General features: G+C 43.7%; 1 protein-coding gene across 1 annotated transcript in view; it reads right to left on the bottom strand.

Annotated features, from left to right (window-relative positions):
* The window catches only part of eps15l1a (epidermal growth factor receptor pathway substrate 15-like 1a), a gene marked incomplete at both ends in the record, with an annotated part of 60,058 nt that overhangs the window by 29,542 nt on the left and 12,087 nt on the right, over positions 1–18,429 (bottom strand). Inside the window, 5 exons of the mRNA XM_083647392.1 lie at positions 2,647–2,826; positions 6,960–7,157; positions 9,794–9,955; positions 14,519–14,591; positions 15,672–15,704. Of these exons, the coding sequence (XP_083503518.1) occupies positions 2,647–2,826; positions 6,960–7,157; positions 9,794–9,955; positions 14,519–14,591; positions 15,672–15,704 (646 nt within the window). The remainder of the gene's footprint in view (positions 1–2,646; positions 2,827–6,959; positions 7,158–9,793; positions 9,956–14,518; positions 14,592–15,671; positions 15,705–18,429) is intronic.

Genomic DNA, 18,429 nt, shown 5'->3' on the forward strand with positions numbered 1-18,429 from the left:
GGACAGGTGTGACGTCAGAAGAGACAGAAAAAAGTCTCTCTCTCTCTCTATATATATATATATTATATATACACACACACACACACACACACACACACACACACACACACACACATTATATATACTGTATATACATACATATTTATATATATATATACATACATATTTATATATATATACATATACATACAATACATAAATGATGTACATATACACACTCACACTCACACATATACATGGTTCTTCAGTAAGTCGACCCATTTTCCCCGGTGTTCTTTAAATTTCCATTTACTTTAATACCTAGCAGAATTGGTCGTTGCCCCTGTGAACTCATCATGGTTTCTGACACTGGAGAGTCGGTTTAGAATTGGCTCTCAAAGGAGAAGCTCCAGCACCACAATACCCAAATGAGTCGTGGGTTTGTTCAATGAGCTGGTCTTTGACTCTTCTGACCCAACCCTCCAAAGTCAGAGCGGCATGTGTGAATTTGCTTCAGGGTGGAAACTTTAAGCGAGAGTAAAGAGCAGCCTGCCAGGTGTGTGAGAGGGCCCTGAGCCGAGGTAATGATGTTATGATGAGGAAAGCCAAGAGGAGCGCTACTAAAGCTCAGGATCAGATCAGTGCAGGGGCCATCTGAACAGGCCCACAGGCTCCATCCAGGTCTGCAGGGGACACAATGGAGTGTCAGGGAGAGAGACATAATAGCCGGGGTCTTAGCGAGAGGCGTTTAGAATGACAGCAGTGTGTTATGGAGAGGATCTGGCACGCCACGTTTTGCATACTGCTGGTAAGCTCTTGTCTAGCTGATAATGAGGTCGGGCGATGAGGAGGAGGAGGAGGAGGAGAGGGGATGGAGAGGGGATGGAGGAACTATAAAGAAAAGCGCCAGAAGCTGGGATTTACCATTATCAGGCCAAATCCAGACTAAAGCACTGAGATCTGATTTCACCAATACCTAAAATCCAACAACAGGAATTGATAATATGATAATTGGTAAGAAATGTCATATAATGTAATAAATGATCTAAATATACTAAAATGACAATTTTAAATGGGTCAGAATGTTAGCCTGGTAAAACCATCCACATCGTGTGAACTCACATTCTGTTTTGCTCCATGGATCAGCCTGGACTAGGGGTGGGAATCGCTGAGTAGCTCACGATACGATATCGTCACGATACTTGGCCCTCGATAACGATATTATCACGATACAGCGATACTGCGATAATCGATATATTGGAAGACGATACATCACGATACCTGTGTAACTGAAGAGAAAAAAATACCCCTAAAAGGCAAGAAGGAGGTATTATGTATTTATTAGCAGAATTGACATGAACTCTCTCAGAGTTCACTCACTCACTCATACCATTTTCGATACCACGGAGGAAAAGTTACACATTAAGTCTTTTTATTATTATTATTAAAACAAGAAAACCTATATAACCTACCTACCTATATAATTTCTAAAAGTAGATATTAATGATCAAACATTTCCATTCATGTAGCCTACAGTATTTATGTTTTTGTTTCAACTACAAACATAAATAAACGTCAACTTGAAACTATGTTTGAACTACCACACACAGCATAATATTTTAGCCTGTTTATTAAAAAAAATATATATACCGTATATATATATATATATATATATATATATATATATATATATATATATATATATATTTTTTTTTAAAATAAACATATCGATACTTGGTGCCAGTGTATCGATAACGTATCGCAAGTGGAAATATCGCGATACCGTGAGTATCGATATTTTGTCCCACCCCTAGTCTGGACTAGGGTGGTGAGATGTCAACCAAATGGCCGTTGTGATGGTTCCACAGTCAAACATCATGATGGACGATAGCATCGTTGACGGGGGGGGGGGGACTATTATTGGTAGCCTCACAGAGCCAGGCGACTGAAGCAGTAGCTGTCACTACCAGCAATTTGAACGGCGCAAAACAAATAACGTTAACGTTACAGATCCTGACCAACAACGTGTGTCTGTTGAATTTAACTAGCTGGCAGAAAACTGACAGAATTACTGGCGGAGATAACGTTAGATTCGCGTGGGCTTTTGAACCTAATGAGAGAGGAAGAGTTGAGGAGAAATGGCTATAGAAATACAGCAGCAGCAGCTGCTGTATGTAACTGAGCAACTTCAACTTTCACTTTGGAAACAGGCGAGTTAAATTCACAGCTGAAGACTTGTACTCACTTTGGGTTGAAAACAGGAAAGAACGTGAAGTTTCTTCTTTGTCTTAAAAGCTTTCACAACAACACAACCGACTTCTCATGCGCGGGGGGACGCCCCGGCGACATTAAACAAGCGCGCCCAGTTCAGAGAAGCAGTAGAGCGGAGGAGGAGGGGGAGGGAAGGCTTCTCTGAACTAAACTATGTATGTATGTGTGTGTGCACAATTGCTCAAGTGACATCACTGATGACATCACTTCCATATTTTCTTGGTTCACTCGCACACATGATTGTTTTGAAGGGGAGAAGGCAGAAAGGGGGGTGAAGTGAGACCCTCCCACAGCGCCGTACTACAGCTGTCAGCTGCACTACACGCAGCGGCCACTGCGTCTGGGTGGAGTTTGTCTGAATGCAGCCTCAGCCTGTAACAAAGGGAAACCACACACCTGTGCTGCCCTCACTATGGAGGGGAAGCCGCCGTTCTCTCTGTCGCTGAAGCCCTCGCTCATGTCGGCCAGGTTGGTCATGCTGCCTCCGTGGGTGCCGTTCAGGGTGCTGTTGTACTGCTCGATGCTTTTAGACACCTCCTGTTGGCTGTCCTGGATCTGAGACAGCTTACTGCGAGCCTGGAGGAGACACACACGCACCCATGCAAGCGCACGCACACACACACACGGTAAGTGGAATTAAAACTCTGTAGAGCATCGGTAACGTTTTACTGCTTCGTGCCGTTTTAGACACTTCTTTACAACCTTTTCAAAATGGGACCCAGTACTTGCAGTTCCATAGTTCATGAACCCAGGTGATATATATATATACATATATCTATATATATACACATACAATTGTAGCAATAACAAATGATAATAACGTGAGGAAAATTGTGTAGGTAATGACAATCGTCATTCATGGAATCAAAGCCACTAATAAACATCAATGGAGTTATGAAACCGATGGGATCACACCAGCCGCGAGGCCCGCGACTTAAAACGAATGTGGGCGGGGCGTAAAGTGGGGGGGGCTGTCCCCTTGCTCGGATCCCACCCCTTTTCAAACTCGGCCTTCATTTTGTTCTCAACTACACACCTGTAAGGTTACTTTCATGACTGCATCTTGCACGGTTTTGACGCTATCGCATTTGCAAAATCTGTCCACAGACAGACAGGAATACAAATGGCTTCTCTGGTAGTTCCCGCTACATTACGTGTCTCCGGACCTCATTTTACCATAATGACACACACAGACTCACAAGGTGAAAACAATACCATACCTGTTATTGCTACAATACCTGGTATTGTAGCAATAACACTGCTGCTGGCATTCAAGATAAAAGAACTGGACTCAAACCCGCGATGTTTTGGGTACGCGGCACGCACCTCGGCCCCGCTCGGCGGCTGGGACACGGGTCTAACGTGAGGTTTGGTGAATAATACATGGGAGGACTATGTCATGAAAATCAACATGAATGTTCCTGGAAGCAATAAGGAGGGATATTATTACAGGTGAGCGTGAGGAAATGATGAACTGCTGGGTCTCTTTAACCTCCGGTGTGACCTTTCCACTGGAGAGAAGGAGGAGTGACAGAAAAAAGACTGGTGCTCTGTAATCTGCTCAGGCTCCGGGGTATGTTGGTGTGCGCACGTGTGTGTGTGTGTGTGTGTGTGTGTGTGTGTGTGTGTGTGTGTCCTCACTCAATTAGATGCAGGTGAATATTATCTATCTATACACGTCATACTTCATGTGTTTGTCCAGTTTAAGTCAAGTTGAACGTGTGTATGTAGGCGGCTTAGATGTGTGTGTGCGTGCGCGTGTGTGTGCCTACACCACAAATTATTAGAATACATACAAGGATGTAAAATAATCACTTTTAAATGAAATTAACTTTATAGCTCATTTTTAGCCTCATAAGTAAATTGATGTGGTTTGTCTTAGACCTCCCGGGCCAGGCAGAACCATCATGAGGCAGAACCAGGGCTTCTGGCCCCACGGGCCGTATAATGCCCAGGTCTGCTCTAGTGGCATGGGAGGAAACATGTTGACTGTAGTGTAGGGATAATAAAGAAGTGGATTCTGTAGCACAATACTGCTCCCTGCTGGTGACTTTAGACACACATACATAATACTTGTGAGGATATTCCATTGACCCTAAACTAACCTTAGTAGGATTAACCCTTACACATAAACCCAGGGGTCCAACACCTTCTTAAACATCAACTTCAAGGACATTTTAAATAATTTCTAGGCACAATTACCTCAAATTCAAGGACCCAACATGACATAGTCTGAGACACACATCAACACTTACAACACAATTTACATCAATTAAGGGGAACCTGTGTCAAGGACCAGTGGGAACCCTGATAACACGATACCTGTGGGCACATTCCATTGACTACATTCAGGATCTAACCCTAAACTAATCTTAATGCGAAAGTAACCCTTTCCTTACCCTAAACCTAATTTCATTCTTGACACCCAAATCCTAACCTCACTGGTTCTGTGTGGCTTTCACAATCTCCATCCCACACATCAACCCTCCTCTGTCCTACCTACCTGGTGTGTGGCCTTCAGGGACTTGTCCGGTTCCTTTGCCAGAGGCTTGAATGTGTCATTCGATATTAGACCATTCCTTTAATTTTTTTTTTGTTACGTTTGATAGACTTCTTCACTTACCCTCATCTGTGAGTACAGACTCACTTAGATATTTGTGATCAGCCTACATCCTGTCTGACATTAGCATTGCTCACTTTAGCTGCTCTGGAGGTCATCCCTCCCTTATTTCTTTATTTCTATTTTAATATTTATGTGTGGGCATCTTTATCCTGCCCTTTGCAGAGCAACTGCCTTGGCCCCTCCTCTTCTAAATGTTTCTCTATAGAATGTTTTTCTACAGAATTGTTTTAGACTTGCCCTTGCTTGTTTACTGTCTTTTCTAGTGTACCGACAACTTTGCTTCCTACACTAGGCTATACTATATATTTTTCTATGTATTGTAAAGCGTCTTTGAGTTCCCCTGAAAAGCGCTATATAAAACCTATGTATTATTATTATTATTATTACTATCTTAAAATGTACTTTTTTGTGTATTATGTCTTGAGAATGTCTTTCTCCATTATTTTTTTGTTTTTCATGTGAAGCAAAATGCACCCTGTGATGATTCACCTGTTTTCTTTCCCCCACGCCCATTAGTGGGAGGAGATGTTTGACTTGTATATATGGGTGCTCTGTCATTTTCTGCTTCATTCTGATGAAGGTGGATGCAGTGTGCGGACTTCACTTCTTTTTGATACCGGTACTTGTTATTGCCATTGTTGTGCTGCACCTGCAGCTCCGAGTGGATGTGCCCGCTTTTCCTTTTGTTCCTGTTCGGTAAGCCTTGAGCTTTTTGTGCTGCACTCCAGAAAGGACACTCTCCAGCCTTGTTGTAAAGACTTCTCAAGACACGCAAGAAATGCCAGGCGAGGACAGACCAAGTATGTCTGGCACATTTGAATTCAACGATGTGGACTACACACGCATTATGTTGACTGACTCTTTGTTCAGCGGGCCTTCCAGTGCCTCCAACATGGCCAACACAGAGACACTGAAAAAAAGCTTCTCCAAACTGCAAGCCAGAGAAGCACGCTTGTACTTACACGCAGTTTCCCTGAGCGATTATCTTCGCAAGAAAATCATCCCACGTGGGCTACGCTTACAGAAGGAACCCATGATCGGTAAGGACAATAAGGCGTTTGGTGACAAATGGTGTGACATAATGAACAAATGCTCATTTGATCTCATGGCCCTCTCTATACAAAACTAGGGCTGAGATTGAGCTTCTCAAAAAAGACTCTGTCACTGTCACATTTACACAGGAGAGACTTGATACTCTTGTCACAGAGTGTGAACAACACAAACTGGACCTGCAGAAAGAAATAAAAGTCTACAAAGTCAAGAAATTTGAACGTGACATCAATGACTACGACAACGGTCGAGTCTACACCTGGAGAAGCAGAAGGCGTGACGATGACGCGCAGGCAGAGAGACGACAGCCTGAGGGACGACAGCCTGAGAGACAGTACCCTGCTCACCGACGGGGACGACAACAGCCACGGAGACGCCGGGCCACAGACTACACCTCAGCCTCTTCCTTTGACTCTGACTCCAGCAGCCACTCCAGCCGACACCCCGAGTCTTTTTTAGGCAGTCGCCAATGGAGGGGAGGCATGCACCTCCCTCCAATATTTATGTGTGGGTATCTTTATCCTACCCTTTGCAGAGCAACTGCCTTGGCCCCTCCTTTTCTAAATGTTTATCTATAGAATGTTTTTCTACATACCGGTAATTGTTTTAGACTTGCCCTTGCTCCTTGTTTACTGTATTTTCTAGTGTACCGACAACTTTGCTTCCTACACTAGGCTATACTATCTTAAAATGTACTTTTTTGTGTATTATGTCTTGAGAATGTCTTTCTCCATTATTTTGTTTTTCATGTGAAGCAAGATGCACCCTGTGATGATTCGCCTTAATGGTGGATTGCTTTCACCTGTTTTCTTTCCCCCACGCCCATGAGTGGGAGGAGATGTTTGACTTGTATATATGGGTGCTCTGTCATTTTCTGCTTCATTCTGATGGTCTCACGACCGAAACGTCAATATAACAAATAAACTGAGTTAAGTGGATGCAGTGTGCGGACTTCACTTCTTTTTGATACTTGTCCGGTTCCTACCTGGTTGATCTCGTCCCGTGTGGCCTTCAGGGACTCGACTATGGTTCCTACCTGGTTTATCTCATCTTGCGTGGCCTTCAGGGACTTGATGATGGTCTCCAGCTGGATCTTGCCAGCGGCCAGGCTCTGCTCCAGCTGGTTCTCCTCCTGCTGCAGGTGGCCCAGGTCAGCTTTGGCCCGGCTCAGCTCCTCCTCCTGGCTCTGCAGGTCTGACTCCTGCGAGTGGATCTGGCTCTGCAGGGAGGAGATCTGCCCCACAGACAGACAGACAGACAGACAGAGAGGCCAAGAGGTCAAGATCTGAGAAGAGATCTGCCACACAGACAGACAGACAGAGAGGCCAAGAGGTCAAGATCTGAGAGAGGAGATCTGCCCCACACAGACAGACAGAGAGGCCAAAAGGTCAAGATCTGAGAGAGGAGATCTGCCCCACAGACAGACAGACAGACAGACAGAGAGGCCAAGAGGTCAAGATCTGAGAAGAGATCTGCCACACAGACAGACAGACAGACAGACAGAGAGGCCAAGAGGTCAAGATCTGAGAAGAGATCTGCCACACAGACAGACAGACAGAGAGGCCAAGAGGTCAAGATCTGAGAGAGGAGATCTGCCCCACACAGACAGACAGAGAGGCCAAAAGGTCAAGATCTGAGAGAGGAGATCTGCCCCACACAGACAGACAAGAGAGGCCAAGAGGTCAAGATCTGAGAGAGGAGATCTGCCCCACACAGACAGACAGAGAGGCCAAAAGGTCAAGATCTGAGAGAGGAGATCTGCCCCACACAGACAGACAGAGAGGCCAAGAGGTCAAGATCTGAGAGAGGAGATCTGCCCCACACAGACAGACAGACAGAGAGGCCAAGAGGTCAAGATCTGAGAAGAGATCTGCCCCACAGACAGACAGAGAGGCCAAGAGGTCAAGATCTGAGAGAGGAGATCTGCCCCACAGACACAGACATCAATTCCATGATAGAAAGAAAACACCACGTCATTACAAGCTGCTGAGTAGAGCGTCATTATGCAACAAAGTGCTTTTTCATATCTGCACACTGAGCTTTTAAAAGAAAATAAATCACTTCTGAGCACTCACTCACTATCTGATTAATCTCTCGAGACAGACTTTCGACTTCGATCGATAATCTGTCTGCCGGCTCCGTCAAAAGGTGTGTAACAGCGCTCGCACGCATGCTGCGCTTTACCCGATCAAAATGAAGTGAACGTGACCCGTGTGTAGACAAAACTTACCATTTTCAGCGTGTAGCAAGTTGCTACTTGCTACTAGCAACGAGCTAGAGTTGTTGTTGTTGTTTCATAGCGATGGACGAATTTGAGAGTGACACACACGGAGCGGAAAATAAATCCATTAATGGGCAGAGCCGGTCGGTTGGAGCCAATGGCAGAGCTTGAAGGGAGCGGAAAGGGATTTTTTTTTCCCGTGCCGACCGCGCCTCTTGAGTTCCTGTTGCACCACATTGAAACAGGGCTGCTGCCCCCAGAGGTTAGAGAAAACAATCGTTTTTTTTGTTTAACCGATCGGTTCCCAGACTGCTATCTGATTAACATTTGATTCGGATGTGTATCGACTAGTTAGACTTATTTTTGGAGGATGACTTTTAAGGCATACCTACTTTATCTAATATGTAACACACAACGCATTCAACTAAATCCCATCATGAAACGATGACCTTACAATATTCCTGTGACTATGGATGATGTAAGTACGAGGCTCTACGAAAAGATAAGAGTGAAGGAGAGAGATAAGAGAGCAGGAGTCAGCAACCTATGGCACGGGTGCAATCTCATTTGTAGTTGTGCGGCCTGTTATTTAGGATATTTACGGTAGTGACCCGCTCTACTCTGCCTCTGATTGGTTGCCTTCCATGGCAGCAGACAGCAGACAGTGTTTCCCCTAGAAGATTTTTCAGGCCTGGAGGGATTTCGAAACATACCCCTGACCGCAACGGTGGGGCCCCTCGCTGGCAACGCTAAACTTTTAGCTAACCTGTTCACATCTATGTTCACAATGGCATCCCAAGTATCATCATACTATTATGGGACGTGATGCGAACAGTTGTATTATGGGATGTGCGTTTCCCAGGCAACGACACACGTTGACACGTTTTGGAACAGCGCTGCACGCTGGCACAATGCTCCTAAAAGCAAAATGCTTATTGTTTTGAATGATCTGGCATCTTCTATTACTGTCAACATCAGTATTGTTGTATTATAATAATATGCCATAAAGGTTTATTGAAATTTTGGGGAAAGTAGTGGGGATTTTTTTTTTTTTTTCTGGCCTGGCGAGGGCACCGTTGGCCTGGCGGGCCCGCCAGGCCTGTAGAATGGTAGGGGAAACACTGGCAGGTGAACAATGCCAGCTCGGAAGACAGAGAAAAACCGTGCTGTGTATCTTGTATAGTGCTTTCATTCCAAATGTCCTGATTTTGGATTGAATAACATTACAGATCCGTTGGAGATTTAAATTTTGGTGTGATTAATCTTGGTGTGGCACACTGATTGAAATGTTAAAATGGCACTTCATATCAAAAAGGTTTCCGAGCCCTGAAGTAGAGAATAGAGGAGAAGGGATATCAGATTCAGATGGGAAAGGGTCAGGCATATTTCTTGAAATGAAATACTTCCTGAGTGGAATGCTGTGTGTTAAGTCCGTTGCTGTTTTATCTCTCTCTCCACATCTCTCCATATCTCTCTCTCCTCTTTCCTTCATCATTCCTTCTCCCCCTCTCGGATCTCTCCATCTGCCTCTCTTCTTGATATATGATCCTGACGTCACTGAGAACGTCCTCTAGCTTGTGTTATCTGGGTCCATCTCTTCCATATGTCATTCACCCTCGCCTCCTCTCTCTCCTCCCTCCCTTCCTCACCATCTGAGACTCCTCCTGGCATTTGACGCGCACTTCGTTCAGCATGTCCTCCAGCTTGTGTTTCTGCTGGTCCATCTCCTCCAGGCGGTCCTGGGCGTCTTGCTTCTGGGCCTCCAGCTCCTGCAGGCTGGCCGTCTCTCTGTCCAGGTCGCTCTGCATCTCCTGACACAACACGAAGGAAAAGGAAACCATGGATGCCTATCAGCCTGCGGGAGGAGATCTCCCACCAGTGCACATGTGTGACACCTAGGGTTGGGTGGGTATGGTTTGGAAAATTCAGATACCAGTACCAATACAAGTACCCTTAAATTGATAGCAATACTTCATTCGATACCCATTTTTTAGCCAGTGTTTTGGTGGCATCTTAGCACGTTGAACTGCCAAATTCCTCACATACACCGTACTCAACTTCACCACCACAGACTGTATGGGTTGTAACTGCTACGGTAGTGGGCCAATCACACGTTACATTAAATTGAAGAACGCTTGTGATGATTGGCTGTGAGCAATAGCATTTTTTTTAGATCTGTGTGCAAAAAAGATCAAATGAGGTATCAGTAGACTGGAGAAGTTTCGATACTACTTGGTACTGGGTTATTTTGGTCCATAAGATATCGGGTACTGATACCCAGGCCGACACCGGAATTTCATTTGGGCAATGAGGGTCAGTCTATGGCAGGTGTGGCCAAACTTTTTTGGTTGTGTGCCACATACAAAATAATATATATATACCGTAAATTCCGGACTATAAGCCGCGGCTTTTTTCCCGTTTTTTGGCCCCTGCGGCTTATATAACGGTGCGTCTTATCTATGGATTTTTTCAGAATTTTTTTTTCAAATACAAATAAAATCTCTCTTTTTTAGCACTCTTTCTACCTATAAATCCACTTCTGTTTTAATTTCCTCTGTTGCCCTCTTTTCACCACACCGCGGACACTGTGTGCACTGTCGAAATAAACAAAGGTGTTGTGTTATGTTGTTTTGTTGAAATGTTACGGTAATACGGTAAATGGGAGCTTCCTCAAACAGCCAACAATCCCCTCTGTGCGTGAACCCTTACATATGGTAATTACGGTAAGCAAAGTTCATCAGCCCGGAATCACAACAAGACAAGCAGTCTCTCTCTCACTTACCATGGGGAAGGTACGCAGAAAGTCACACGACGCAGCTTTCAAGCTGAAAGCAGTCGAACTCGCACTAAAAGAAACAAACAGAGCAGCAGCGCGTACCCTGGGCGTCGATGAGTCAATGGTGAGACGTTGGAAGCTGCAGCAGGAGGAACTGTCTCAGTGTAATAAGACAAAAAAGTCCTTCAGAGGCCACAAAAGCAGATGGCCGGAACTTGAAGATTCCCTTGAGGACTGGGTGTTGACCCAGAGAGGAGACGGCCGAGGCGTTTCCACGGTGCAGATCCGACTGAAGGCCAAAACAATCGCCACCGAGATGAAAATTGAACATTTCAGAGGTGGGCCATCTTGGTGCTACCGATTCATGAGACGAAAGGGACTGTCCGTCCGGGGGAGAACTACTGAACAACTCCCTCCCGACTACCAGGAGAAAATCACAAACTTCGGCGAATTCACACAAAGGAAGATCACGGAATATTATAGGAGTGTGAAAACATCCACAATCACCAACGGGTTCCAAAACGCTGGACTGCTGCGGGATGAAAAGGATGACGCCGCCACAGCTGGCGCTGAGGGCCGTCAGAGGCTTCAGAGGCTGTTCGATGCCGACAGTGATGAAGAGGAGTTCGTTGGTTTTGAGTGACAATGAAGGAGAGAGGAGAGTGGTTGACGAAGCCACCCTGAACCTGTTCGTTTCCGACACTGAAGATGAGGACTTTGGTGGTTTCAGTACGCAGGAAGAAGAGGAAGACGAGGATTAGTGACTTGACTTCTCTGGTTACAGGTTTGCTGCACATATACGGTAGCCTATTGTTGTGTGATTTTGTCTGGGGATTAGTGACCTGACTTTTGTTTTGTTTTGTTGAAATGTTAATAAATGGGAGCTTCCCCAAACAGCGATCTCTTTCCCGACATTCCTCTCTGTGCACGAACCCTTTCATATGGTAATTAAACATCAAAACACCCGCGGCTTATAGTCCGGTGCGGCTTATAGAAGAAAAAAATAGTCAATTTTGGTGCTGCGGCTTATAGACCGGTGCGTCTTATAGTCCGGAATTTACGGTATATAGGACCATCCTCCCTTGCCTCACTGGAAAAAAAAACCCTGATATATATCAGGGTTTTTTTTTCCAGTGAGGCAAGGGAGGATGGTCCTCCTTTATTTTCTAGAAGAGATGGGGGATTTTATATAATAATCTATATTTTTTTAATAAAATATCAATCAAATGTGTTTTTTCTGAATAAAAATCATGTTATTCTTAAAATGCTTCAACAACAGTGACCCCTGTAGGGCAGTGATGGAGCGGCATGCAGACAGAGTCTGTGCCAGTCTGTCATGCCCTGGTCATGCCCTCGGGGGGGTAGAGGAGAAACAAATCCTCCCCTAGGGCGTTTGATTCCCATGGTAATTTATCTCATGCAAAATATTATTGGTTGAAAACACATGCATTTGACAAGGAACAGTGAAATGATGTGTTTTTCAACCTATTAGATTTCGCTGGAGCTTAACCCGCCCTCACCAATCAATACCAAACAATTAATTTATTCAACCTAATTGGTTGTTGATTGGATAGATTGCTAAAATTGGCATTGTATCGTCCACTGATGAATGAGTCTCTCAACGCTGAATCAAGTTCACTATAGGAAGTGAAATCCACTTTGCTGTCATGACCTGACAGGAATGATTTACACGACACTGACGACAGTAGCAGCATATTATATTTCCCCCTTATTTTTATTTACTTTTTATCAAGCAGTAAGTGTTCACAAGCCAGACAGTCGTTGCATTGGATTACGAGCCAAAACGAGTTTCGAGTTGCGGGCAGCGGTACACTGGAATATTTAACGTCAAAAACTGGGATATTTGCAACGTCTCGGCTGCATGCGCTGACACTACAGACGGCATGGATAGGCAAGTAAGTCAATTGATTTCAAGTTATCTGGGCCTTCTATTAAATTCGGCGTGGAAATGGTTCACCGAGCACCGCTATTTTCTTCGTATTGATGTTTCATGCTGTCATTTTTCCTGTCATTTACCGCAACCTTAAATTCCCACATTTTTAAACTGAATTTGGCCCGTAAATCCATCGCTGACTGCGAGCTCGTTTTTAAAGCGTGAGTGGTAATCTTTATACCATATGAAAGTAGAAGAAATAAGGAATTGATTGGGACGAAGGATGTCAACCTAGCATGTCGGGAAGGGGGGGTAAATAACGCTCCAAAGTTGATGAATTGGAATGTAACTAAACAAGTATGTTGATAGTGCAGGGGAAGGCACACTCTGGTTCCAGATGCAATAAAGTGCAATTTAACGCTATTTGACAACAGTTTCGGCCATAGACTTTGTCAAGTCTCATACGAACACAGTGCAAGACAGCCATTATAAAGACAGGTGGGCTGATTGAATGGACAACACCTGTCTTGTGAAAGCACACCTGAGTGTGATTACAATGACATCATAGGATCAGTCATGCAGTAATTCATAGCTTTCAAGGGGCGTTACGTTCTGCCGGGAACGCCCACCTGGCGGTCAAAAAAAAAACTTGTTCATTCCGCAGTGCCCGCCGAGTCACTAGTTTCTCACGCTGTTTGTTGAGCCAAAATGTGCTATCGGTTGCACTAACCAACGAGGAGACACGCCTGGCTTGTGCTTTTACAGAATGCCGTCGGAGAAAGAAAACTCACACACACACACCCACACCCACACACACCCACACCAGTCCCCTTACGAGGGAACTGCTTTTTACTGGCAGAGCTGTGCTGCGTTTCCAATATGAAGCAGACACTGGAGTCACGGTGCAAAGTGAATCGATTCACCGTGTCAGTATGTCACTAATGAAACAGAGCTGTGCTGCGTTTAAATATTCCTGACTGGAAACTGGAGGAAAAAAGACCGCTTTTTGCTGCAGCTGCGTCTGGTCAGTGTTCAGCGCCATTGTTGTTTTGAGTTTTGACCGCCAGAAGGGGCGTTCCTTGTACCTACGTAACGCCCCTTGAAAGCTATGAATAGGCTACATTTTCGGTACTGGCGCAGATTAATCAAAACATTGATGTCACAGGTAGGCTGTATACCATAATATATCATGAATCTATGTGAATAAATAGATTTATATAAATAGTAATCACAGCCTAATGCATAGAGATAAATCCTGAAACCTTCTTGCAACAGTTCTAGCCTAAAGCCAGTGGTTTTCAAAGTGGGGTCCCCTGCAAAAATGGGGGATAATCTATTTTCACTATAATTCCATGCCATCCATAAGTAACACAATCTAAGCTAGTGTAGAAGTGAGTAACTAGGCTAATTATAACCATAACAGCACAAATAATTGACCAAAATCTCGAAATAAATATACAGTATTTACTCTGAGAAATGAAATAATGAGAAAAGGAACAATTATTGATGGTTAAAACTGAATAATGATCACAACAGTATAATCCTAATGCTAATTTAAAATGAGATATTCCTCTAAATCTGTCTTCAAACTGCAAGAGGGGGGAAAAAATGACAAAATTTAACTGAGATCGATATCTATATCTATATCTATATATATATATGGGGTCTTAATTAGTGGGGATGGGCAGTGAAAGTTGTCCTCACCTGCACCTCTGCAGTCTTATGTCTGATGGCCTCCTCTGTCTCCCTGATGTCCTGCTCCAGTGTGTACTTCTCCCTGACACACACACACACACACACACACACACACATGGTTACAGAAAGAACAATGCTTCAACCACCATCCCCCCCCTGCTGTGTCTAAAGCCACTCTTCAGCACACACATCAACACACCATCATTTCTATCAAACCTACAATGACATGACAAAATAACACACATCATAATAACAAGACATGGGACTGGGATTCTATCAAACCTACAATGACATGACAAAATAATATAGTCATGTTGATGACGTGTGACAAAATAACAATATAATCATGTATGTTGATGTGTATTTCTGCATAAAGCAGCCGGCCCTTTTGTGTTCTGTCACACTCTTTAGCCAATGTTTGCTCCTTTTCACTACCTGTCCCTGGAGGAGCAGGTTGTTGCTGCTAGTACACACACATGTGCACGCACGCATGTGCACACACACACACACACACATGTGCACGCACGCATGTGCACACACACACACACACACACACACTTGCATGCACGCGTGTGCACACACGTGCACGCATGCGTGTGCACACACACGTGCACACACACGTGCACGCACGCATGTGCACACACACACAGATGATATCAAAAGTCAATCAACACACTCTTTCAAACGTTCTACTTTAGTTTTTTATTGAAATGAAAACCCATTAAATTATACCCCCCCCCCCCCCCCCCCCCCCAACAACACACACAATTACTGTCATTACCTCCTATTTGGATAGAGGTTCTGTTCTCACATGTTTATACACGTTCTCCGGAAAATCGCATATGATGACAGTGTTCCGGACCTTTGCTGGAGGAAATTTTCTATAGCTGGACTTCTTTGACTTTTAATTGAGTACCCCTGGTCTAGGGCCTTTACGGCAGAACTGGACAGTGTCAGAGCAGAGGGGTTAGGTGGCCTCAGTCTACTACGGCCTTTTACAGCAGAACTGGACACTGTGAGTCCTGGAGATGGACATAGTTGAATTGAAGTCGGTGCTTAATGTGATGTGATATTGACATCTCTCTCCTGTGTGTGTCAGTGTGTGATTGTACGTTTGACAGAGTGCCAGCCCGTGTGGATGTACAGTAGCTGCTCTGTTTACCTGAGAGTATTCCACTGGGTAAAAGCAAGCGTGCTGACGCAGCATGGAGAGTAAGTGGTGAACAAACAGAAAAACGGATCAAATACACAGGTTAAAGGAGTGGCTGGCTGGCTGGCTGTCTGGCTGGGTGAATGGAAGAAGGGAGGAGGCAGTGCGATGAGGTGAATGAAGCCAAGATGAGTAGCAAAGGACTCCTCCTCCACATTTGATATTTCAGGTTTCCTTTTTTAAGTGTGCATTTTATCACTAATCTATCAACCAATGTTCTAACAAACGTCTAAAGCGTCTGTGATTTTTTGATAACTATATAGTTACATTATTGAATACTATGTATGGGATAGTATATATATGACAACAATTATTGTCATATACGGTATATACATAATTGTTATGTATTACTATATGACTACTGTTTTATGTATGTATGTGTATGTGTATGTATGTACATATACATGTATATATATATATATATGTATATATGTGGATATTTCTATAGTATGTGTTGTTATACAAGTATAAATATAATAATTTAGTATTGTGGAAAAGCGGTGGGAGTTAATAAGTTATACTTCTTCTCACTCCTTTTCGAATATGTCTATATTTGTTACCCCTTCATCTTTATTTCATAATACTATTTCAATCGACTTGTTAACGTGTGTAATTTTGAATGCCCTGTATATTGTCTCCGTTTTGTTTACATACATATTCGAAATAAACATGACAAACAAACAAACAAACAAACCCATCAGCCTAAACTGACACAGTCAAGCAGAGGATGCCTACAAGGTTAACAGGCTTGGGTTTGAGTTTGGTTAGCTTCAGGTTAGGAATGAGAATATGCCTTAAGAACTGTTGTGTTGTGCAGCGAGTGTACAGCGCATTAATAGGAACACCTATTACACACAATAGATCAACCAGGTGAGTTTAGGTGAAAGCTCTCATCCCTCACTGACATCACTGATTAAATGCACTTTGATTATGAAGAGGAGATTTAAGCATCATAGAAAGGGTATGCAAGGTAATGATGATAATGGTGAACATAAAAAGGGACAAAATAAACACGGAAGCATTCAAATGACTCATCAAGCACAATGATACTTGGTGTCAGCTGATATTTCATTTTGGCAGAACATCTTTCATTTGGAGATGAAAATAACTGTGTGTGTTCATGAACGGCCAACCAACAGAATTGTGGTCAGCATCAATTTCTGATTTTTCTTTTGAAAACCTAGTACCGGTAGTGTTGCATGGTTTGCCAGTACTGGAAAAAAAATACCTTGCTACCCAATTTAATAAACAGTACCCTACTATGCATACTACATACTACTATGAATCCATGTTAAAACAGAGACAATTTGCCTTAAAGTCCCTGGAAACCAGAAATATTTTATTATTATTTAGCATTTTGAGTTCATCACATCACAGGAACCTATGTTAATAAGCCATCAGCCAAATTTGAACGATGATGAACGTCGCAAAGTATATAAATTTAGGTTTGACAGTCATGGCAAAAGTAATGAGAATCAATTAGATTTTAGAGTGTATTTTCTCCCGCGGACTGTGTGGGCGTGTCCCGTCTGCAGCAGGTCTACTCTCTCTCTCTCTTGGAGGAGACCTGCTGGAGGAGACCTGCTCGGAGGAGACCTCTCCCTCCGTTAATGGAGAGAGCGAGAAGGAGAGAGAGAGAGAAGGAAAGAGAGATGGAGTGTGTGTGTGTGTGTGTGTGTGTGTGTGTTCGCCCGTTGCTCGGCGCATAGCACAGACAGAGAGGGTTTACAGAGAGGAAGAGATCTCTGCCGCTGCGCTACTGTGTGTGTGTCAGTGTGTGTGTGCGCGCGTGCGTGCATGCGTGTGTGTGATTCGATTAAATCTTATGACGTGATAAGATTTGACGCACCGCTCTCTTCAATGAGGAAATGGAAATCAAGACCTTGTAGAAAAGTGTCGATTTTTGGGGTTAGGGTTGAAAGTAATGTCAATTAATTTCTGAGGCACACAATTACTCACATAAGACCCTAAATGTAATAGTTAGAAGGTTTTTGTGGATTTTGGTTTCCAGGGACTTTAATTAGCATATAATAATACCACATGAGGGTTTGGCTGCTAGTGTGCACAGGATACTGTTACAGGTTGACAAATGAGACGTTCTGCTAAAGTGAAAGAACCTTGACATAAGACATGAAACAAGTCATTGTGTGAATTACTAGTGAGGAAGAACAACAGAGAGTGAAACTCAAATTAAACTCAAATGAAAGCTGCCATTTTGAGACACATCTGCTCTTTGCTACAGGCTGCGATGTTGCTATTACTGATTTGACTGGATCATGTTTTGGCTAAACGACATGAAAAAGGATCTTCCAACCTGCAGATTTAAAAAGAATATAGAGAGCCAAAGTTGACATCACTTCCTGCTTCGGCATGCGTACCGAGGGATTTCATCCGCCATTTTGTTTTCAATAGACATTTTGTAAAATGGTTATAAAAAAGTTTTACTTCATCAAACCAAACGATTCAGCTATATTTAGAACCAGGAGAGACGATAGAACATTTCACTCAGAAAATTCGCATTTTTTTTTTTTACATTTTGGTGAGACGAAGGAGGTGCCCGGCCTGGAATCACCCCACAGGGCCTTAGACCTCCATGCACCGAAGGTCTCACAATACTGCGGTGTAGCACTAACTCTATTGCAGCGGATTGGGCGTGATCAACCCTTCCGCGGGCAACGTTGCAGACAGAGTAGGAAGGCTGATCCGTGAG

The sequence above is a fragment of the Poromitra crassiceps genome (genome assembly GCF_964638095.1).
Source record: "Poromitra crassiceps genome assembly, chromosome: 12".
Classification (NCBI taxonomy): domain Eukaryota; kingdom Metazoa; phylum Chordata; class Actinopteri; order Beryciformes; family Melamphaidae; genus Poromitra; species Poromitra crassiceps.